The following is a 23824-nucleotide window of genomic DNA, read 5'->3' as shown; positions in this document are numbered from 1 at the left end:
CTTCCTTTGCTGAAGTGGGTTTTAGTATCACTGATTAAACTGGAGTCGGAGATCTAGTGTGTTCTGCTAGATCTTTCAGCACCAGGAAGTCCTTACACCACCATTCATTCTTTTGGTGGGATTCAGGTAGTGCTTACAATGGAATCTTATTCTAGTTCTTTTTTTTTTTTTTCCTGGTACCGGGGATTAAACTCAGGACCCTGCACTTGCCAGGCAAGCACTTCTTCTACTGAGCTATCTCCCTGGCCCCTTATTCTAGTTCTCAAAGGCCGTTGCTTCTTCATCACCTGTCACCCCCAGAGAAAAAACCCAGGTGGGCTCCCAGTGATCACTACACTCTTTTCAAACATCACAAGCCATTTGTTTTAAGTACTCAGAGAGTGCTAGCATTTTTACCAATATGTCATGGCTAGGAAAGAAAGGCCATCAAAACTCAGACCCCTACGTGGGAAGTCAGGGCTCACAAGCTATGCACATGTGACAGAGAATGTGCGGTTCATACGCTAGCCTGCAGCTGAATAATAACACAGAAAGCTGTGCAGTGCGTCACATTTTCCTGGAGATGTCCTCGACATCTGCAGTTCCATGTTGTCCAGCTGACAATGGTACAGAAAACAGAGGTACAGATAAACAGTCATGCCCCTGGAGCATCCCGAACTGTAGCCTGCAGCAGTAACCTTATTTACAGTATGTCTTCTAAATACTGAATGCATGATACAAGCATTCTTTTTTTAAAACGGCTCTGTTGCATTTTACACATCACCCATTTTTTAAGTGGACAGTTCTTCGATTTTTAGTAAACTTGCAGAGTCCTCCAACTAATGGCACAGCCCAGTTGCAGCACATTTCCATCCTACCAGAATTTCCTCAGGCCTGTGGTAGGCCAGCCCCATTCCCGCTGATACCCGAGCCGCCACTGATCTGCTTGCTCTCTGTAAGGTTGTATATTTTCTAGAAACATCATAGAAATGAAATCACATAATTAATCTTCTCCGTGTGGCTCCTTTCACTTCATGCAGTATTTGTGAGGTCCATCCATGCTGTATCATGTACTTAACCCCCATTCCTTTTTATTACTGAGCAGTGTTCCCTTGCATGAATATAACATGTTTCATTTCTCCTCCTAATGGATGTGACATTTGGATTGTTTGGCTAATGTTTGCATGTATAATGCTATTTTAAAATTGATGCACAAGTCTTTGCATGGACATGTTTTCTTTTCTCTTGGATTACTAGCTAGGAGTGGACTCGCTGGGTTGTATTTTAAGAGACTGAGTCGTAGTTTCTATATTGTTTTGTATGCCTTCTAGCAATAGGAGGGCTCCACTTTCTCCACATCTTTACCACCACTTAGTATGTATTGCTTAGAATTGTTGCCTTTTTCTTTTATTTATCCTCATGGCTGTGTAATGATTCCAGCTTTCTTCCACTGTGTGGTGCTTTGGATGATAAGGCATAGTGGTGGCAGAGGTGGTGGTGAGGTCATGGGAAAGAGTGTAAGAAATCTGTCTCACTGTCATCACGCTGCTCTTTCTCATCTTGACCCTGTCCTTGGGAACTAACATCTACTCTCCTCGTTTGTTTGTTTGTTTGTTTGTTTGTTTTTTAACTTTCTGGAAAGCTTTATTCCAAAGGGGCTCAGTCCTCCTTGGCAGCCGCCTTCCTCATGGCGCCCAGCACGTTACTCAGCACTTCACGCTTCCTCTTCACGTGGATGTGTATCCCCAAACTTTTCTTGAGGGCACATTTGTCCTTGGAGACCCTGAGCAGCTCGCTCATAGGGGAACGCGGCCACACGCCTCCCGGATCATGTCCCGCACAAACTTAGTGTTTGGTGAGGCATCCGCGGGGGCGGCTGGGCCTCGGTTTGCTCACATTCTTAGTCACCTTGTGGCCCTTGTTGAAGACCACAGCCGTGGGACAGCGGAGGGCCATGGCTGCTGCTCTGCCATGGCTGCTGTGGCAGAAGCTCTCCTCATTTCTTAAACCCTTAACATCTTTCTTCCTAACATATACAGCCATAAAAATGGTGAGCACCCAAGAACAGCTAAGCTAAGTAAAATCCATGCATGCATTTTTAAAACCTTAATTTTAGCTAGTTTGGATAGATGTGTTATCTCCTCCCACATCAGGTTCTTTTATCAGAGCTGCTGACAAGAAACAGAATTGGCGAGATTGGCTTTATGGCCTCCTTCACTTCCTATCCCTGATGGAGGGTAGTAGATGCCACTACAGTAGCAAAGAGCAAGAAAAGAGGTGGAGCGGCAACGGAGCAGACAAGACCATTCATAGTCCAAACACTAAACAACCAGACCCTCCACTTCCTAGCCCTGTCTCCTGAGGTTCAATTTGTGTTAAAGCTTCTCTGTAAAGATATGAGTATATTCACAAATTTTGCATATTTCAGTGCATTTCATGCTTATGGACTATGTTAATGATGAGTTTTAATAATCGTAATTTCACTTACAATACTGAGATCATCAGTCATGCAGTATAATGGATCATAAATTTTATGATCTCTAGATTTGAAGGAAAATGGTCTCAATGCCTATAAAAATCCCATGGCTAGCAAAATAGAAAGCAAAACAATTGTCTCTCTGCTTTTTAAAGTGCAGAGCATTTTTATGTATTAATAAAATCATAAACAGATTTGCAGTTTTCCAATGTTATTAGTGTATCGCATTATCTCCAAGAAAAACTTCAGATGTGAGATAGTGCACCTTTTTCAATTTTCTTCTGTAACCAGTTTTTCTTTCAATAATTGCCATGACTGGTTTATTGACCAAAGCAAATCAGATTTCTCTTATGAAAACCTAACTTGTGGCAACCTGACTTAAAAGCAACTTACAAAGAAATTAATTAGAGACTGGTTGGTTGGTTGGTTGGTTGGTTGGTTGGTTGGTTGGGTTTTTTTTTTATCTTCTAGAGCAATGTTTATATGAAAATATAATCAGAAAATTAGTACCTTCATCAAGAGGTGATTCAGAGAGCTTTCCAAGTAAACTGAAGATCCTCATTGATTGTAAAAGAAGGCTTTGTACCTTCAGAACCCTCCAGCACTCAGAGGCAATTATACCATTAAAGTCGCTCTTTCCAAGCAAAAATTATCTCTTCTCCTCATAATTAGTATTTTTTGTGTGTATTGAGAGAGACTGTATTCAAACACACACTCTCTCTTCTCTTCACTCTTTCTTTTCTCTTTATCCTTTGCTTTTCCCAGAGCTATATAATCTGGAACCTATTTTTTTTTCCTTCCCACAGTTTAATGAAGTTTTCTTTTGTTAGCATCTGTCATACAAGCTATTATGCTGAAGGCTTAGTAGCAAAAACTTTGCATAACAGAAGAAAAAGAGGGTTTAAATCATGTAATCCAAATGATTTTTTAAATAAAAGAGTGGAAGTAAAGAGGAGTTAAAAGTTGTGAGGAATAAGAAAATGTTACATCATTTATGGTATGATGGTGAATAGAAATTAAATTCCCTAACCTCAGAAGAGGTAGACATTTCTTGAGTGGAAAGGGAAAGAAATAAGGTACAAGTGTTCTCCTCTTTCTGCTTCCCATTGCTGTGCTTGTCCCCCTTGGGAAGGATGAGAATGGAGCTCTTAGGAATGGCCTGTGGCAGTGAACTTGGGTGTGAGATACTGCACCTGACTTCCCAGGCGTAGGGTCTGATTGGTCAGATAAGACACACACACCACTAAAGGAGCCAGCTGCACCTGCAGTACGCATGAAGTGCCCAGGGCACCCTGAAAACACTAGGGACATTCTGAGAAGAGGTCGGTGTAGTCCAAGGTGAGGGAGGAGGGCTTTAGGTGGGTCTGGATTTCATCCTTTCAAGATCCTAATGCAAAAGGGGGACAAGGACACCCTAGAACATGCTGAAGTGTATAAATGGGGAGCAAAGAGATAATACAAGAGGCAGCTGAAGCTGGGTGGGGTGGTGCACGCCTGTAATCCAAGCACTCGGGAGACTGAGGCAGGAGGATCATTGCAAGTTCCAGACCAACCTGGGTCACCAAGTGAGCTCAAAGCCAGCCTGAAGTGCATAGCAAGACTCTGTCTCAGAGAGAGAGAGAGAGAGAGAGAGAGAGAGAGAGAGAGAGAGAGAGAGAGAACTGTACAGGTGAAAGGCATAGTTTCTTGATGTAAAATCTCTCCAGGGAGATTGATAATAAGCACATTTAAGTAACAAAGATAATATACAAAATATTCCTAGCAGATTTATTCAAGGACAGGATAAGAAAGTTTTAAATTTCTTTTATACTTAAAGAGAAATTAAAGCCTGCCAGATAGCTCAGCAGATTAAAGCACCTCTTAGGCAGAGCACAGCAGCTGGGGTTCAATCCCAGGTGCGTCGTGCCAGCCCCGCCCCCCAGCATGCTGAGACAGCAATTGAGAGTGGGCGTGGTGGTGGACCCCTGTCATCCCAGCACTTGGGAGGCTGAAAACAGGAGGATCACTATGAGTCTGATCTGTGTAGCGAGACCCTGTGGGCCCTGAACTAAATACATTTAAAAAGAGAGAGAGAAATGATGTCACTGATTTAAAACTTTTAGGGACGCTTCCTAGTCAGTTCTCATTCAAACCTCAGAAATCTTTTTTAGGCTAGAAAATCTGTGTAGACATAAATATTTAGGTAGGTGATGATGCATAGTTGGATGAGGAGAGAGAGAGAAAGGTATATGTATACATATGCATTGTATTTTTAATTATAGTTTTTAATTATATTTTTCACCTCACATATCAAGAATAATAAATAACTACATATTATTTTTCTTCTTTGTGGCTCACAAATTGCATAACATGGTGTGAAAGGTATGCAGTAAATGTTTGTGAAATAAGTTTTTTTGGTCCCTTTAAGCTGTAACTGCAATATATGAAAGATTGTTTAACTGGATCAAATCAGGAAATGAACCAAATGTCCTGAATTTCTGCTTCTATGGCCTTCTATCCCCATATCATTCCAGATATGGATGACTGCACCCCAAGAAATAACAAAGAAAAATGTCCTGGTTAAAAATTGGTTTTCAAAGGCTGTGGAGAGAGCTCAGCAGTCTAAGCACCTGCCTGGCAAGCACAAGGACCCGGGTTCAATTCCTGGTACCTCAAGCCATACTTGCCCCACCCCAGGCATGCCAAGCTGGCCACCAAGTCTGAGTGTGGTGGCACACACCTGTAATCCCAGCCCTGAAGGGCTGAAACAGGAGGATCATTCTGACTCTGAGCTGCATAGTGAGGCCCTATACCAAATACATAATTTAAAAAAAATTTGGTTATCAAGTCCCAATGAGAGTCTTGAAATTGTGGGGTGGTCTATAACAAGTATGTTAGCTTTGCTGCTCTCAGGGGTAAATAATAATAATAATTATTATTATTACTATTATTATTATTATTATTTTGAATTTTAGGGAAGGGTCTACAGGGTATTCAAGGTCTCACTACTAGATTGGACTCGTAGTGATCCGCCTGTTTATAGCCTCCCAAGAGCTGGGATTACAGGAGCATGCCACCACAACCAGTCTCAATTGCTGGCTCAGCATGCCTCAGGAGTGGGGCAGGCCTAGGATCGAACCCCTGCACCTGCTTGCAGGCTCAGGTGTAAATTATTAAAAATTACTGCCAGCAAGAGGAAACTGCAGTTTTAGTTATGCAGATGAGAATAAAGCAGATAAGCCTCCACCTGAACTTGCACTGTCGGTATTTAAGGGCGTCTGAGGTCCCCTGAACACTCGCAGCTCTCTTGGAACAGGTCACGCTGAAGACAGGTGACCTCCGTAGACTTGCATGCCAGCTGCTCTCTTTCCCTGGCAAATATCTAAAAAGGAAAGGGGGTGTCATCTCCCCGAAAGTGGAAAAGTGTTGCAAATGCAGGATGAAGTTCCTTCTGCTCCCTCCCTAAGTAGGAATAAGCGGATGCAGCCCCATAGCAACGAGGACTAGACTCGCTGGTGTGCTCAGCGTGACTGCGCATGTGATCCCCAGAGGGTTCCAGTTACATGTACGGTTTCACATCTGTCTGCTAAATCTGAACTCCAGAATTCAACAAATGCAAAATGTGACACTGAGGAATGGTGCGTGGATTTGTGGGTTTCCCCAGAGGATTGGTCCAGCCAGGAATAAGTGGATTGAGATTTCATGCAGAATATGGAAACAGACTGTTGGTACATGACTTCTCCTTGCAAATCATATGCATCCTTTAGTGTTTTTCATGTTGTGGCTACTCAGAGTGACAATGAAGATGGAAATGGTAGAATAATAGGAGCTTTTTAGAGAATGAGGATTGTGCAATATCCAGAAAGGAAGCACAAACTCTATTTCCAGCAATCAGAGAAATATCAGCCAATGAATTATGAAACACTTCTCTGTCATAATCTTAAATGGAGCTGTTTACAATGTCTACTCAAAGTTGCATGTATAAAAAAAATCTTTGGCTTGAATATTAAGTAAAAAAAAAAAATCAAGGTGAAAACTGTACTTACCACATGATCACTACAAAAGATCATCGGGAGAAAATAAAAAGGAAGTACCTAAGTGTCAGTAGCCAATTCAATAACTTAGTCGCATGTTTTTCTGTATTTTGTAAAATATCTAGAGTGGGAAGCCAGTATTCTCACTGTAAACAAAGCATGGTTTTATTTTTAATACAGGATTTAAAACATGCTAAATTTATAGTACATGAAATTTGAAAGAAAAGAAGCCTTAGTGTACTGACTTTCAGCTTTTCTGTGACATGTATTCTGACATGAGCCTTTTGTTACAAGGGTGACATCATGATATTGTCTAGAAGAATTCCTGCAGCTAAACCCAGACACATAAATGACAGTGACATAATATTATAGCCTTGTCACTCAACATAGATATTGTCCTATTGCTCATATTCTCAGTGAGGTTTCTGCAGTTGTCCTGTTTAATTGATAACTGGAGAAAATTCCTAGAGGTCTGTGTGGCTTCAACAATAATCCTTGCCTTTGACCCATGTTTCTCCCGTGACATGCACAATGAAAGCCATTTTTTTAACAACAAAATGACTTTTATTTCTTATCTCCTGGAACTCTGCAGTTGCAGCCACCTTCTTATGTTCATGTATGTTTTCTTCTTAACTAATGATTTAACAACAGAGCTGCTTGTGCCCTGTCTCTCCACTATTGGAAACTCTCTCAAGTTACCCATTTGAATCTTCCAAATAGTTGTGGCAAAGATTCAACAGTGTTTTCCGAGTTGAAATGAATTCTCTCAGTATCTCAAAATAAATGCCTAGTGTATTACCACCACTTCATCCTTTACCCTCCTTGGTTTTCTTATGCGCACAATTAACTTTCACCCAAGTGGGAATGATAGCTTGACAGAATTCTCTAACAGTAAGCTTTGCTCTGGAGTTTTTTAGGGTTTTTTTGTTTGTTTTTGTTTTTGTTTTTTGAAAGAAAGTTATTTCCAGATCGTTGGTCACGGTATCAGGGGCTGTAGTATTCCTCTAAAAATGATCAGAGGGTCACAGAACTAGAGAAAACATTCCTAAAATTCATCTGGAAACAGCAAAAACCTAAACTAGCAAAGGCAATCCTGGTCAAAAAAGGCAAGCCAGAAGGTATCACAATCTCTGACTTGAAATTATACTATAAAGCTACTGTGATAAAATCAGCATGGTACTGGCCAAACACACACACACACACACACACACACACACACACACACACCTGTGGATCAGTGGAACAGATTAGAAGATACCTACACAACTACAAACACACTCAGCCACCTTATCTTTGACAAAGGAACCAAACATGATCACTGGAAGAAAGAGAGCCTCTTAAATACATGGTGCTGCAAAAACTGGCTCTCTACATGTTGAAGACTAAAACTAGAAAGATAGATGTCTATCACCATGAAGTAAACTGAACTCAAAATGGATCAAATATATAAATATTAAAACAGAAATACTAAATCTACTGGAAGAAAAAGTGGGAAGAAATCCTGAAGATGTAGGTGTAGGTAGAGAGTTTATGAATGAAAACTAAACTGTATGGGAAATACTTCAAAGAATCAACAACTGAGATCTCATCTTTTTCAAAAGTTTATGCACCTCAAAAGAAGTCACCAAAAAAAAAAAAAAATGGGAAAAAATTTTAGCCAACTATCCCTCAGACAGAGGACTTCTATCTAGAACATATAAAAAATTAAAGACATCAGGCTCCCCAAATTCAATGACCCAATCCAAAGATGGACATGCGAGATGAATGCAAACTTCTCAGATGGCAAATAAACACATGAAAAAATATTCAACATCATTGGTCACTGGAGAAATGCAAATTAAAACAACACTGAGATAGTTGAGCAGACTAAAGTGCCTGCTTAGGCAGATACAGGGACCAGGATTTGATCCCCAACATATCATGCCAGCTCCATCCTCCAGGGCACACTGAGATGGGGACTGAGATTGGGTGTGGTGGCACGCGCCTGTAATCCCAGTACTTGGGAGGCTGGAAACAGGAGGACCACTATGAGTCTGATCTGTATAGTGAGACCCTGTAGACCCTGTCCTAAATACAGAAGAATAAATAAATAAAAATAAAAAACAACGCTGAAGCCTGGCCAAATAGCTCAATGGATTAAAGTACCTGCTTAGGCAGATGCAGCGACTGGGATTCGATCCCCAGGCCTGCCCTGCTAGCCCCACCCCCAGGGTGCACTGAGATGGCCATTGAGACTGGGCATGGTGGCACGTGCCTATAATCCAAGCACTTGGGAAGCTGTAAATAGGAGGATCACTACGAGTCTGACCTACACAGCAAGACCCTGCACACTCTGTCCTAAATACAAAAAAAAAAAAAAAAAAAAAAACACTGAGATTCCATCTCACCCCAGAAACAATGGCTTTCATCAAGAAATGAACCCATAACAAATGTTGGTGGGGACGTGGGGGAAAAGGAACTCTTCTTCACTGTTGGTGCAAATGTAGAGTGATATAACCTCTGTAGAAATCATTGTGGCGACTCCTCAAAAAGCTGGAATTTGACATCCCATTCGACCCAGCTATTCCCTTTCTGGGTATTTTCCCAGAAGAATTAAAAACATCATACCACAGCAATATATATGCACCCATGTTTATGGCAGCACAATTTATAATAGCTAACCATTGGAAACAACCTAAATGCCTATCAACCAATGAATGGATAAAGAGAAGCTGTGGTATTATTATGCAATGGAGTACTACTCAGCTATAAAGAAGGATAAACTTGAGGCTTTTGTAGGTAACTGGGTGCAACTTAAGACAATACTCATAAGTGCAAAAAATCAGACTTGCATGTGTAAAAATAGTATTGTCTCCCTGGTGTAAAAAACTGAATGAGTAAATAAGTGTGAAAGGAGTAGAAACTGCTCAAAATGAAAGGACAACTAGGATGGAGAGAAGCAGGAAAAAAAAGAAGGAAAAGAAAAGAAAAAAAATACATATACTAGCTAAGATAAATGTACTACTAATTTCTATTAGTTCATTTAAAAAATGGTTTGTGTTTATACTGTTTGGTTAATATTTCATGCCTATATCTTATAATCTGAGAAACTACCTTGAGTACACAACATATTAACCATTGTCAATGTCCTATTGTTTTGATTTGAAACTTGGTATCATTGTTTTTGTTTTTTCTCTGGAATAAAAAAAGTGATTAGAGGTTGAACTATTCTCACTCGAGGCAAACTTAATTGCCTTTGTTTTCTTTACTTCTTTTTTCTTTCTTTTTTTTTCCTGTACCAGGAATCAAATTTACCACCTCAGCGCCTGTCCAGCAGGCGCTGTGCCACTGAGCTATCTTTCTGGTCCCCCAATTGCCTTGGAACTTGACTTTTCCAAAATAACTGTCTCTCTTAGGAAAATTCTGTTATGCTCTTGACAATTGGAGTTCTTATTGTTGATTTGGGAGTTTTAAAGCTGCACGTCACCTCTCCCATGTTTGATATTAGCCAACTTGGACCCAACTTTCAGGGATGAAGGTTTCCCATCCTTGATCTCCATATGCAGTTTCACAGGGAATTCTGTGTGGTACCAGCTCACACCACTGTTAAATTGCCTGAATTTGTAACAGTCCTATGAGCCTTATCCAAAATTATTTCTAATGTTCCAGATGCTTGAGACCAAATTAAGTTTTTTAAACACAGTAACTTCAGCACTATCTTAAGAAACAAAATAATGGAATAGCCAGTGGTGTCGCTAAGAACAAGAGGTGTAGAAGTTAATAGGCACGAGAGCATGGCGAATGGCAAAGAGCAAGTTAAGAATCAGGAGCAAGTGCCAGCCATGATGCTAGTGAGTGGGGTGAGTAGCAGGAGTTAGGACTGTGGAGTCACAGGTTTTGCATCTCGAAAATGGAAATTACAGTATTTTAAGGAATAAGTAAGTTCTACACATGCATACACATTTGGTACAGTTTCTAGCACAACCATAATATGGAACTGGAACATAGCAAATTTTCAATCAATGCTAGTCATCATCTTCTATTATTATATGGGGTCGTTTCTAAAGGGGATAACCATGTGTTCTTGCCATAAGGCAGCATTCTGTGCTCATCTGTTGCTCACCTGCCCGCCTTCTTCCCAGTGGTCCTATGGAAGAGGCAGCTCTGGCGCTCTGATAGAGGTCTCAAAAATCTGAAAGCATTAAAATAATCCAATTTTAGATACGTCTCGTAGGATTGTTAAAAAGTCAGGCAAAAAGAGCAGGCACCGCGTAGAATTCCCTGTGAAAATATATTATTACTAATAGTTGACTGCCTATTAGCAACTGAACAGTGTGAATCACAGCACAGCATCTATGTTCTTTCACAGCAGGTCTAGTATCAAACTAGTAGCTAGGAATGAAACACATCCCTAACAAGATAAATTACTTTAATGAGAGATTTTCCAAAATTAACCAAATCTCTTCATGTAAATCATCAGCTTGTTTGCTGGACATGATTAACTTTATGTAAGTGACAAATTCCTAATTCTTCGAGTCAAAATTTCTCTGCATACATCAGAGTGCTTTAGCTGGAACAGCATGCAGGGAGGGTGACACCCTCTGCGTGCCAGGCACCGGCCTGGCTCTTCCCACAGCTTTCTCTTCATCTTCCCAGCAATAGTGGAGACTGGCCTTGAGGGTTCTTCCAGTTATCCACAAGAATACTGAGCTCAGAGGAACCAGATCACAGGCCCAAGGCTGGGTTGTGGAGAGTAAACCAAAAGCAACCTGGCAGGCACATGAGCTCAGTTTTACCCCAAGCATTTGTTATGTAATGTCAGTTGTCAGAATAATTGACATTGTCCTTACTACCTGCAAAGATCTTTCTGAGCATGCATCAGAGGCTCAAGGTAGCATCATCAGCTTCAGGTCTAACTACCTCCTGGAAGGAAGCCCGTGGAGACGTTCTGGGAGGAATCTCTATCCAGCGGAAGACTTTGGCAAAGGAATTGAGAATGAGAAGGAAAGAAAACATAGTGTGTTTAAACTGGCAAAATACCTTTGAAAAGGTTCATGCTGTATCTTTCTGAGATGGGAATTCTTTGATCTTGATACTTTTTTTAAAAAGAAGCAATACAAGAATATTAAGGGCATTTTTTTTTTCTTTGCGGAACCGGGGATTGAACTCAGGCCCTTGCACTTGCCAGGGAAGCGCTTATTCCACTGAGCCATCTCCCCGGCCCCCAGGGCATTTCTTTAGATCATATAAATAATGCTGCCTGCAAACCATCAGCACTGGGACCACTCTTACTTAGCATATGTATAAGTCATCTGGAAGAGGAATACATGTTGAAATTTCCAAATGTATGAACTAAAGCTGCTAGGCTCTTCCAGGCAGCAAGACGCCATGCTGGTTAATATAAATGCAGAAAGACAATGCAGGGCTGCACGAGTGGCAGAAGGATGGGCAACGGGCTTTTGTGTGGACGGATGTAAGATATAGAATTTAGGGAAACACAATTCAAACCATTCTCTCAAGATTGAAGGGCACTGAACTGTCAGTGATAGGAAAATTAATAGATTTTATTTACAGTCATGTGTGTACCACTGTTGGCAGTTACTCCTATTGCAGTTAAAAACCCAGTGCGAAATCAGGTGCATGTACAACATTTTAAAAGAGCCATTAAAAGCAAACCATGGTATCCTGCTCAAACATAAACCCATGGCTTACTTCAGCCTGGACTATTGTAAACTGGAGGGGTTTTTTCCAACAAATTTTAAGCAATTGTAGTAAAGTCCAGAGGAACTCATCCTAAAATGATCTGTGGGAAAGAGGAGCTGCTTTGTGCAAGGAAATGTGCAAAGATCCAGATGCATCAGCCTGAGAAGATGAAAGTTTATGAAATCAGGGGCTGGGGAGATGGCTCAGTGGAATAAGCACTTCCCTGGCAAGCGCAAGGGTCTGAGTTCAATCCCCAGTTCCGTCAAAAAAATAAAAAATAAAATCACTTGGTTTTTTGTTTGGGGGCCGGGGAGATGGCTCAGTGGAACAAGCGCTTCCCTGGCAAGCGCAAGGGCCTGAGTTCAATCCCCAGTTCCGCCAAAAAAATAAAATAAAATAACTTGGTTGTAGTGAATCTAGACATTTGCCTTGGTTAATGCACACTGTCACCATCCACGGGCATAAGGGAGAAGATGAAGGTAAAAGGCCATCATCTAAATCAGCAGGCAGGAAGTGCAAAAGGCTGACAAAGATCTGTCAAATTTCTAGATATCACAAGATCGATGCCTAAGAAATGCCTTCTTCTCAGCCTTAAGACTTGCAAAGAAAAGGGGGAGATTACATGGGTAGCTATCTTGGAACAAATGACACAATGAGTTGATACATCCTAGGATGATACATAGGCAGGCAAGAAAGGGGATAGATAAAGCTTTTAGGTTGATCCGTAACAGATTGTCCTAAGAGGTCTAATACTGAGGATGGGCCTAGAACTTTACACAGTGTGCCTTTGAGCAAAACTAGATTTGGGACCCAGCAAACCAGCGCAGGCCTTGGTGTCACTGCATGAGGGGCTCGTAGGGCTAGGCCACCACCTGAACCTCAGTTTCCTCATCCATAAAGCACACAGAAGCCCATCCAGATAGACACATCGAGAAGACTGAAAGGGGTGGCACCTCGGATGAGGTCCAGGACCTCTGCAGCTCTTAGCTCCCCTTGCCCTCTGCTCCTCAGCGGGTGCCTTTTGCATCGCCTCAGAACACCACCCCTCCTCGTCCTCGTTCCCCCTCCCTTCCTCTCTAAGGTTCTCCTTTCCTCCCTTCAGACCCATTCGCCCTATTGTTCTTAAGCAACAGGTATTTGGGATAAAATAGTGTCAAGCATATCCCCTTCCCTGGGATAGACAGAGCTGAGGACAGCCAGAGAGTCCAGGTAGGGGCACAGGTTTTACTCTTAAAAGGGTAGAAAAGCTGGGTGTGGAATCATACTGGGAGGCTGAGGCAGGGAGGATTCTATCCTGAGCAATTTAGTGCAACTCTGTCTTGAAATGGTTTGAAAAAGCCTGGGGTCATAGATCTGTGTGAAGACATTAAGTTTAATCCCCAATAACAGAAAAAGAAAAAAATAAAAAATAAAGCCAAGTCGTTTGAAGGTCTTAAGTTTGTTGGTGGTGAAGAGTTGGTTGTGTTTGTGAAAGGCTTCCCGGCTGCCAGGTAGAGGCCGGACGCCGGGCAGTGGGCGTGGAAGGGGCGAAGAGCCGCTCAGCGTTTATTCACCCAGGCTCCAGGCTACTCCTCTGTGCCCCTCTGATTTTGTACCCCATCTCACGTTTGCACAAATCTCTTTGCACTTAGGTTTTAAGACGTATTTAAAAAGTATTTTTTTTTTCTCTGATAAAATAGTTAACCCAAACATGTGTTGTTGCAGGTTTTAAAAATCAGTTTGATTGGCCACAGGAAACGCATTTTGGCGTCTCTGGGAGACAGGCTGCACGACGACCCGCCGCAGAAGCCCCCTCGCTCCATCACCCTCAGGGTAAGTGCCTCGCGGCCGCGGGTCCTCTGTCCTCACTCACAAAAGTCATTTTGTGCAATAAAACGGACTGAGGCAGTGGGTCAGGGGTGGAAGCTGTTTTCCCGTTGCTTTTCTGATCCGTATAAAGAGCAGTCTTCCTTTTGAACGTGTTTTACAAAGCTGGCTTTGTTTTTCTCAGTTAGTCTAATGTATATCTGGAGATACAGACACATCTGTGACGGCATGCAGAAGGGCCCCGGCCTCTCTGCTACCCCATGCTCGCGCACACTCTCGCCTACCCCGAAGGGCGGGCACTGAGCTTCCTGCCACACCCCTCAAACCCGCACAGAGGAAATCGATCCCCGCCCACAGCTAAGGAAAGATCAATTTAAAATTAACCCCAGGGTCTTCCGTTTTCAAGATGCAAGAACTGACCCCTTTTCCCCACTTCAAAAATTAAGAATAGAGAATCTAAAACTTTATTTCATCAACTGCATTTATTTCTTTGAGCTATGCTTTAGAATTACGGGTTAGGCAAACTGGAGAGAAACCTTGGAAGGTAAAGCCAAGGAGGAGAAAGGAAGGCAAAAGGGGAAAAGGCAGGGAGGAAGAGAAAATGAGAGTTGAAAACGGTCCCTTGTTGGCATAGCCCCTACAAGATCTTTCCTAAAATCCACCCAAAAGCTGGCATCCCTTGCCAAGGGGCTTAGCCCGGCGCTGCCTGGCTTCGGATTCCCTTCCTGAGAGCTCCAAAAAGGCAGCACTAGTGACCCAGGAGCCGGGCCCCGCCCTTGGACACTCCACCTGGGGAAGGCCTCCATGGGGCAGTCAGTCACCCCGGCCTCTCACGGGGACAAGATCTGTGGCATTTAATCAGATGCAGCTTTGAGGGAAAGGGAAACACAAAAATCCATGGGGTGGAAGAAAATAGGCTTCAGGAGGGGCCCAGAGCAAAGCTGATTCCTGGGCAAGCTGGGATACACTGGGACACTTGAGGGCTTGGGAGTGTGGACACAGAAACGGGGACAGCTTTTCCCTCTCCAGACAAAAATCCTCCAGTAAACTGGCAGGGATATGAGGCTGCAAGGGCTGACTGCCTCGCCTTCCCACCGCTATGCAGAAGCTACTGACGTTGCGAGGGTAATCACGCTAAAATGACGCTGCAGAGTAATTTCCAGCTACTTGCCCTTCCCTCTTATCTTTCTCTCTGACTCCCCAGAAGACTGGAGGGGGTTGGGGGGTGCAGAGGACAGACCCAGACACAAACTGATCCAAGACAGTTTGGTCCCTCTGTACCCAAGAAAACATGTAAGACCTAAACCTTTCAGTAAGATCCAGAACAATCTGGGGAGAAGCAGCCTAGAGAACCGGCAGGGTCCCAGGCCTCTTCTTGCTCACACACACTGGCGCTCAGCCGGCTGCAGCCCCTTAGCTTATTTCTGGCTCGTCTCCAATTCGAGTTGTCGTTGCCATCGAAGAGTATCCTCTGTCATTATACGCATCGCTCTGCAGTCTGTATGTCCTGTGACATGCTGTGTTGCCATACTGTGTCCCCTTCCTGGCCCTGCTGTCAGACCACTCTGGTGGAGGATCAGGCCCATCGGATCCCCTGTGTCCCCTTCCTGGCCCTGCTGTCAGACCACTCTGGTGGAGGATCAGGCCCATGGGATCCCACTTTAGCTGCTCGCCATGGCGGATGGCATGGTGAGCGCACTCTGCTCACAGTCCCTCCCCATGTGAACAGACGTGCTAGTGTCCTGGGTGTGCAACAGAGGCGTGCCTCGCTCCTGAGATCTGGTTTAAGAAAACAGAGCCTGCTGCTTTAGACTCCTTTGACTTTTTAACCTGAAATGCTTGGTGGGAGAAAGTATTGACTTGATCGAACCTTTAAGAAAATAAATGGTGGCGTGTTATCTGTCCCTTGACTTGTGACTCAAAGACAACCCCCACTCCACAATTTGTCTTGTTAGTATTTCACAGTTTTGAAACCAAAGATCAGCCGCGCGCGCATGGTATTTATTTCATGATGTATTTCCATTCAGGAACCCAGTGGTAATCACACTCCTCCTCAGTTGTCTCCATCACTTAGCCAAAGCACTTACACCACTGGTGGCTCCCTAGACGTCCCTCACATTATCATGCAGGGCGATGCGAGGAGGAGAAGAAATGAAAACTACTTTGATGATATTCCCCGATCGAAGCTGGAGAGGCAGATGGCTCAGGTAAGGTGTACCAAGCCTCTGTGATGTGTTTACCTTTCACCCATACCAGGTAATGCCTTTGGATGCTAAATGGTCGAAGCTTATTGTCCGCACCTAATTGGAGTTTTTACCATTTTACTCTGAACTATCTTTCCTTGCCTGCTCTGCTGTCTCGCTAAGCCAGCCTGGGTCAGACCGTTTTAGGAGGAGAATATACACAGCACCGTTCCCACCCATTCTGACCGAGGAAATGCTGTCTACTTCATTGCCCGCCCCCACCAAAGTCTGCGCACCAAGGTGGATAATGCTGGGGCTGAATCATGTTGTAAGGAAGATGAAGCCCAGTTTTTGAAATGTGAATTGGCTGGTAGAAGTGAGGGGCAAAAGACTAACTCTACATAATGTTCGTTAATTTCTTCCTAAGCTTACCTAAGTTACTTGAAGTTCCACTCCTGGGACTTTCATATTGTCACCTTGAATAGTTGAAAATGATGGTGTTGCCTGACACAACTTGAGAACAGAGGTTGTCACAATCAGACCTTTCCAAGTTGGTACTGGTGTCCCTTCTAGCCTGTCCCAACACTTGGAAACTTAGGTCTACCCTAGGCAAACAGTGCTGTCTTCATGGTATGTTCAGGTGGGCAGCTAGCTCTGCATCTTGGCCCGGAGCTTCAAAGACATGAGCTCCTTGATGCCCATTGGCAGAAATCAACTCTTCCCATCCCCAGTCTAGGTTCAGATGGATGTAGGAAGAGTTTTCTCTTTGCTTCCCACACCTAGGATGAGACTCGCGAGGTGAAAATTTGACTCTAATTGCTTTGCCTTGGTTGTTAAATATTTTTCTCAACTGTTTGATGAGATTCTGTTTTTAAAAGCCTTTGGTAAACATTCCGTGCTGTAGCTTGCAAAAGAAAAATTGAATCAATTCTGCAAACCATGGCTAGTTTGCCTTCAGGTACCTTGGACAGAGAGGAGCTAGAATACCGTACCACCTTCGCACTTCCAATATTGAATTGTCCTCAGGAAGTGGCAGTGTTGAGATTGTGGGAATCTTTTACTAAAGTGGGATGGACAGTGAGGGAAAGACAAAGAGAAAGTAACTTCCCTATTCTCTGTTGTTAGGTCTTGTGATTTTATTTCGGTTTTCACTGAAGTTCTGTTAAACAAGCAGTATAAAAGCTTCCCCCGACCTAAGCTCTTGATTCATTTCCTCATCTTTATGAATATTTGTTGATCACAGGTATTGTTGTTGTCTCTAATGACAGCATCTCAGAGTCATGGTTTGCTTTATGCTCCGACCATTTGCCTTGATGTATTAATTCAATGTGAATCTCTTCTTACCCCTGGTCTTCCCTGAGGAGGACAAGGCTGTTCTTTAGAGAGCTCTCACAATCATTGAGTGGGTCAACTCCAGGAGCAGGCTTACCTGTCTCAACTGCTCCTATAGTTTTTGAAATTTTTCCGCATAGAGCAGTTTCTCCCCACCCCCAAGCAGTTACTTACTCTTCTGCCTGTGTCTGAACACTCAATGATAAAAAACAAAAAGGACAAAAAACAAACAAGGTAACTGAACACTCACAAGTGACCTAGCAAAATTCCTCCTGACCCTATTCCTGAGATTCCCAGGCAGGGACAGGAATCCTTTTCAAATAGCCCAAACCTGGCGCCTGACACTCCAGTCAGAAATGCCTGCTTCTTACAGACTGTCTTGCCTTAACAAAATTCAATGAGCTTTTATCTGGCCAGGTAAGAAAAGCCCAAAGGCAGAAAGGAAAGTGAGATAAGCAGGTTGCTAAACCAAGTGAACTTCAGGCCTGCCCTGAGAATGTGCTTAGTTACTTTCCGTTCCAGTAACAACGATGGAATGACTGATAGCGACGCAGTCTCCACCTGCAGCCTGGAGCTTATTGGAAACCTTCTGAAATCCTGCAGTTCAATACAACACTTCGGCTGCAGAGCGAATAGGAGTTGCAACTGCAGGAATCTGATCAATAAGAAAATGGGATTCTGGGATTGCAGCTCTTTTTGTTTGTGGTAATTGCAGTTTTAATTTGTTTGGAGACTGTGTCCTCACTTGGCCAAGCCAAAAATCGAGGGACTATGAGTGCCTACCTCTTACGAATAGCGCCATTTTGAAGCTTTTACCCTGTCAAAATATGAAGTACTCAGCCGTTTTGTTGCTGAACAATTGGATCTATGCAACTTTTCCACTACTCATCCCCTCGATGGATTTTTTATTGTTCTTCTTTATTGTGATTTGCTATAATAATTTTTAAAATCCATTTGCTTTTTAATCATCCATGCTATCCCATATTCTTCCCTGAAGTTAGGTATTAAGCAAATAAAATCTGGGCCTTCCTAAAGACTTGAATTAGCAATTAAAATTTTCAAAAGTCGGCAGCTCATTATACACTTCCTTCCAACCAGGAGTTCAGGCCCTGTGGCACTTTCTCAAGGAGAAAGGTTTGCTTAACTTGGTTCACACTCGCCTACCCTGGCTGTTTCCCAGTAAAACACAGAAAGTAGTTCACCTTCAGGCTCTCTTTCTTACCTGAAGAAAGAAAGAATACAGTTGAGGGGAGACCGTCAGGACAAATCCATGTTCTCAGAACTCCTCTTTGTCGCAGTCAGCAGAGCCCCACTGGAGTCATTTGGAATTCTAGCCCTAGGCCACAGACCTTGTGTTCTTGGTGGCTGCAGTAATTCCTAGGAGTTTGGTCGACTTTCCTGAGGTCTGTTCAACAGATGTTTGTGAAGGCGTTTAGCTTACATGAGAAGGCCAGTGCTTCAAGTTAAATTGAGATCAACTTAATGTCTGTTCCACCTACTCCATTTGCTTATTATCTGATATCCAATGTGTAACATGAAAGTGGTGTTTAATTACTTTCAATTTGAACCACTATTAAAAATGTGGGGCTTAGAATACAGGAGATTTGCAAATATTGTGCCCATTGTTTGCTTTTATTCTGACATAAGCAATATTCCGGCATCTAATTGTCCCAAATGAAGATGGGAGAAACAAAATTGAGTTCAGCACTAATAGCATTTTTAAACCACTGACCATAATGATGTAAACCCTTCTGAACAATGAATTTCCTACCACGCTGAAAACATTGCTTCCCTGGCCTATAATTCTAAATTGGACTCATTAGCCCAGAAGTTCTGAAATGCTTCCCCTTAATAAATAAATGTTGCATTTACACTCATGTAAGTATAGCTTAATGCATAGCGTGCTTTTAAGTTTCCAAAGCATCTCCGCATCTGCTTATCTCATTTCAGCGCAGACGAGGTATCCTATACACGACTGATGTGCGTATGGCGCATAGCAGAGCAGCGCTTAATTCTGAGTTCTGGGGGAATGAGAAGGTTACTGTACCAGAAGGAGAAAATATTTCTGTTGTTCAGAGCCTAATTTCAATCCTTAGACATTTTCTCAAATGATACTCAGCCAAAGTACTCTTAAAAAGGATAAAGGAGAGTGATGGAATTGAAGAAATGTGATAGCCACATTCTACAGACTTATGAAAAATGAGAAAAGAATTTCTAAATGTTGAACTCATGACCACTTACAGAAAGCTATAAGAAATACATATGGAAAGGGCCGGCCAGATAGCTCAGTGGACTAAAGCGCCTGCTTAGACAGAGTGCAGTGACAGGGGTTCAATCCCTGGCCTGCTGGGCCGGCCCTGCCTCCAAGGTGCACTGAGTCAGTGACTGAGACTGGGCGTGGTGGCGTGCAACTGTAATCCCAGGGCTTGGGAGGCTGAAAACAGGAGGATCACTACAAGTCCAATCTACATAGTGAGACCCTATAGACCCTGTACTAAATACATGAAAAAAAGAAATACATATGGAAAAGCTAAATAGAATATACATTTTAAGAAATAAAAAAGACTCCTCAACAGTAAGAGAAATACATATCATTGCAGGAACTTTAGCTGGAAAATTAGGAAAATTTACAATGTAAATGTCCTCTCATGGAAATGAAAACAGGCAAACAGGAATCACAGCACTGCCTGGAGCAATCATTTATTAGCCCCACTAGAGGCTTCTTCTAAATTGTTTCTAAATCATTAGAAAGTTAATGCAGCTGAAAGTCTAATATTTTTTGACCTAACAGTATTACTTAATACGTATGAGCAGATCAATTACTTTCTTATTTGAAAGCACTTTACATAGATTATTTCCACAAATGCTCATTCTTTTGATACTATTCAAGAGAGACACAAGCTGGGCTGTAGGAAAGGAAGCCCTGGTGTTGGTCCCTGCCTGGGATTCCACGTACAGTATTGTATTTAACCCTCAGTTAACTGCCCATCGCATGAGGAAGCCAAGGGCGAGTGCTTTGCCTCTTAGTTGCGGGAACTCAAGCCCTTGGCTTCTCTCGATGTCCTTGGCCCATTGCAGCCCTGATGCCCCATAGGCTGCCTCCACTAAAATGATACAAACTATAGCAGTTCAACGAGACTCATCTCCCATGTGCTAGAATAGATTGCAGTACATCTGGGCACAGTGAGCTGCGGAAAGGTCACAAACAATTCATTAGAAATGTAACAAATCAGCTCTTGCATGTAACCGTGAAACTCCGCATGCAAGACCACCATGACTGTTGGTTAATACTTCTAGCAGAGACCCTGCCCACCTCATCAGTACTCTGTCCTCTCACTTGGTGAGAAGCTTTGTGCCTAGGAGCTCATATGCAAGAAAGTTCTTGCCTATGGTGTTTCTCCAAAGAGTGGAAGGTGATTCCTTAATGGCTTCTTAAGATGGACTTCTGGATTAGTTTCTTTCTGGTGATGTAACCTAAACCAAGATGTGTAGTATCTCTGAACTTTGGCTCCCTTACCTTTAAAATATAGGCAGTGCCTTCTGTTAAGGTTTATGTGTTTTACATAATGTATGTGAAAGCACATTCCAAACTCTAAAGCGCAAGATGGATGGATGGATGGATGGATGGATGGATGGATGGATGGATGGCTTGGTGGGTGGGTGGGTGGTAGATGATAACTATTAACTCAGACATATCACCTGTCAGCCTCTTATTAAAATATCCTTGATTCATTGTAAGGCAAATTGATATCAAAGGGCCAGGGAGATAGCTCAGTAAGTGCCTACCTGGCAAATGCAGGGTCCTGAGTTCAATCCGTGGTAATGAAAAAAAAAAAAAGAATGGTAGCAAAGGCAAGTGCTCATGTGATGGTACCTTCTGTAAAGACTGCCTTTATTTTTTTATTTCTTTCTTTCTCTTGGTACCAGGCATTGAACTCAGGACCTTGTCCTTGCCAGGCAGGCACTTATGCCACTGAGCTATATCCCTGGCCCAAGACTGCCTTTATGTTCCAGCATTAAAATGCATAGTAAGAATGGAATTGGAATATTCCTTTTTATTATTTTAATTGCATAAATGCAAAATCTACAAGGAAGCATATTTTATGAGGTAGAGGATCTCCAAAAGAAGGAGATCAAAGCCAGGGAAAGCAGAGAACATGTAGAATCTCTTATCAGTTACAGTAACAAAAGTATAAACAAAGAACATCTTACAATAATAGCATGTTACTATTGTGAGTGAATGAAGCATTGAGTGAAGAGAGCACTTTTTTCCTTAAATGAAGTTCAATTTTTTTTTCTTTTCAAAGTTTTATTGATAAACATATAGCAATGAGACAGTTTCAAATCAAATCGAAAGTACAGTTTCAACAAATAATACACTGCACACATTCTTCTCAGTGGTTAATTGCTGTACAAGATGCAGACTTGTGATCCTACTTACAAACACCATTAGAAAAAATCATTCTATTCATTAAGAGAATGCAACTATAGATCTATCCCAATCACTTTGAATACACAGATACAAAATGGACATTCATAGTTATACCCCAATTTTTTTTAAGTTCCGTTGTTGAATATTATAGGTGTGTAAACTCAGCAAAATATTCTAAAAGAGTACAGAAGCCCATAATATCATTGGGTCTTCTGTTTAACTGGCAATGTCAGAAATTATTGACCTGAGTCCCCCACAGCTCAACATAACAACATGGCTTTACTTCCTATATTTCATCTTCATACTTTTCTACTGGATCAATTTTTTTTTGAAAGACACAGAACACAAAATTGTTAGAGAAGTATGACAACCCAGAAAACTCTGAGGCAAACTCTCATCTCTCTCTGGGAAAGAACAAAGATTGTTAATTACCCTATTCTAAGTCTTCTAAGAGAGAAGGCCTGTTTTTCCTAGAAATTCTACCCAGCACTAACCTGTTTTCTTTTATTGGACCTTGTAATGTCCACGAGTTGACGGTAGGTTTTTCATTTATATTTTCATCACATAGCCACTATTTGGAAAGGCTCACACTGTCCATGGTTTCAATTTTTTTCCATCGAGATCTAAAGAGCAATCCCTATTACTTAAACATAGACAGATAATAGATAACCAAAAAAGAAGGTTAGGAATAAACTCAGTGAGGTCTTCCATCTGGAGCGTCCACCTTGACAGCTTGTCATCTAGTCAAACTCACGCCCCAGCTCAGAGGTGCTTTGAAATGCTGATAAAATCTCTGCCCTGTTGCAAGCTGAGAACCCCAGCAGCACCTATTGTCAAAGACATCATACCAAGCCCAAATGGTAACCAGTGTTTTCCTACTGGAATAAGTGTCATGTGCCTTGTTTGTGTTAATGTGATCAGTTAATTGTCTCTTCTCAAAATATGCCCAGCTGTACCTGTGACAACTTTGGGGCTAGCGATTCCAAGATTGTTAGTGCCTAGTGCGTCCTAGATAATCAGCAGAATCACTGGGACGCATTCCGTTTAGGTTTCGATACTCATTGTACAAGTCTGGAGTCATTCATCCCTCGGCAGGCCTATCAAGCAGCCAAGTGGGACAGCTGGCTTGCCCTGACAGACCGACGTCACACCCGAGTACTTGTAGTCACCTTGCCAGAGAAGCCTGATGTCCCCACCTTCCCTCCAAGTGCTCATGCTTACCCAAGGGGACTGTTGCCAATTAAAATCAGATCATGGATTAAAAAAAATCAATATAAAGATTCTAATTTCAACTGAACAAATAAGAAATATAACAATATATGAAAGCCTTATATTGGTGGAATTGACCTTGTGATTTTTAACAGTGCCTTAGGCTTGCTGACTTTGAGCAGCTTGTTCTCAAAGAAGCTCACCAGGCTATTTTTCCACTTGCTAAATTTTTGGAATGTTCCTCATTATATTCAGTCCAGTTCTTGAGCGCAGGGGTCAGAGTTTTGGCTTTTATAATCTGACCTTGCTGAATTCTAAAAGGTGCAAGGATTCTTCTTCTCTTTCTCCTTCTTCTCTTTCTTTTTCCACTGTTAAAAAAAGAAAGTCTTTTTAATGCCTAGAGGAAACAGGGCTGCTTGTACAGTCCTGTCTCTGCTAATCCTTTGGGTATGTGGCAACAGTAGCAGACCAGTAATACTTCTTGTGGATGCCTGAGTGTAACCGGAAGCCACGTCGAGACGGAGCGGCAGAGAGGGTGAGTGCTTGAGTCACTGCTGCGACAAAGCCCAGGTGGTCTTGCCTAGAGCCAGGTGTCCCTCTGTCGTCCTGTGCTCTGGCTTTGGGTGTCCCAACCCTGCACTCCTCTGTGTTGGCTCTTTTCCCATACAGGGATCCTCTACATGTAAGGAGGTCCAAGCCCAATGTCTGTTAA

The 23824-nt window shown here is 42.5% G+C and overlaps 1 protein-coding gene across 6 annotated transcripts in view; it reads left to right on the top strand.

Moving 5' to 3' along the window:
- Window positions 1–23824, top strand: part of Anks1b (ankyrin repeat and sterile alpha motif domain containing 1B) — a 1319834-nt gene that overhangs the window by 1226499 nt on the left and 69511 nt on the right. For 5 of the 6 annotated variants that reach the window (XM_023716668.1, XM_004623821.2, XM_023716659.1 and 2 more), the window contains exons 18-19: window positions 13855–13962; window positions 15984–16163. In XM_023716668.1, coding sequence (XP_023572436.1) covers window positions 13855–13962; window positions 15984–16163 — 288 coding nt within the window. The remainder of the gene's footprint in view (window positions 1–13854; window positions 13963–15983; window positions 16164–23824) is intronic. The other variant, XM_004623826.1, reaches the window with a different exon arrangement.

The sequence above is a fragment of the Octodon degus genome, unplaced genomic scaffold (assembly GCF_000260255.1).
Source record: "Octodon degus isolate 3935 unplaced genomic scaffold, OctDeg1.0 scaffold00004, whole genome shotgun sequence".
NCBI lineage: Eukaryota > Metazoa > Chordata > Mammalia > Rodentia > Octodontidae > Octodon > Octodon degus.
Note: the sequence above shows the minus strand (reverse complement) of the source record. Positions and strands in the feature narration are given on the sequence as shown.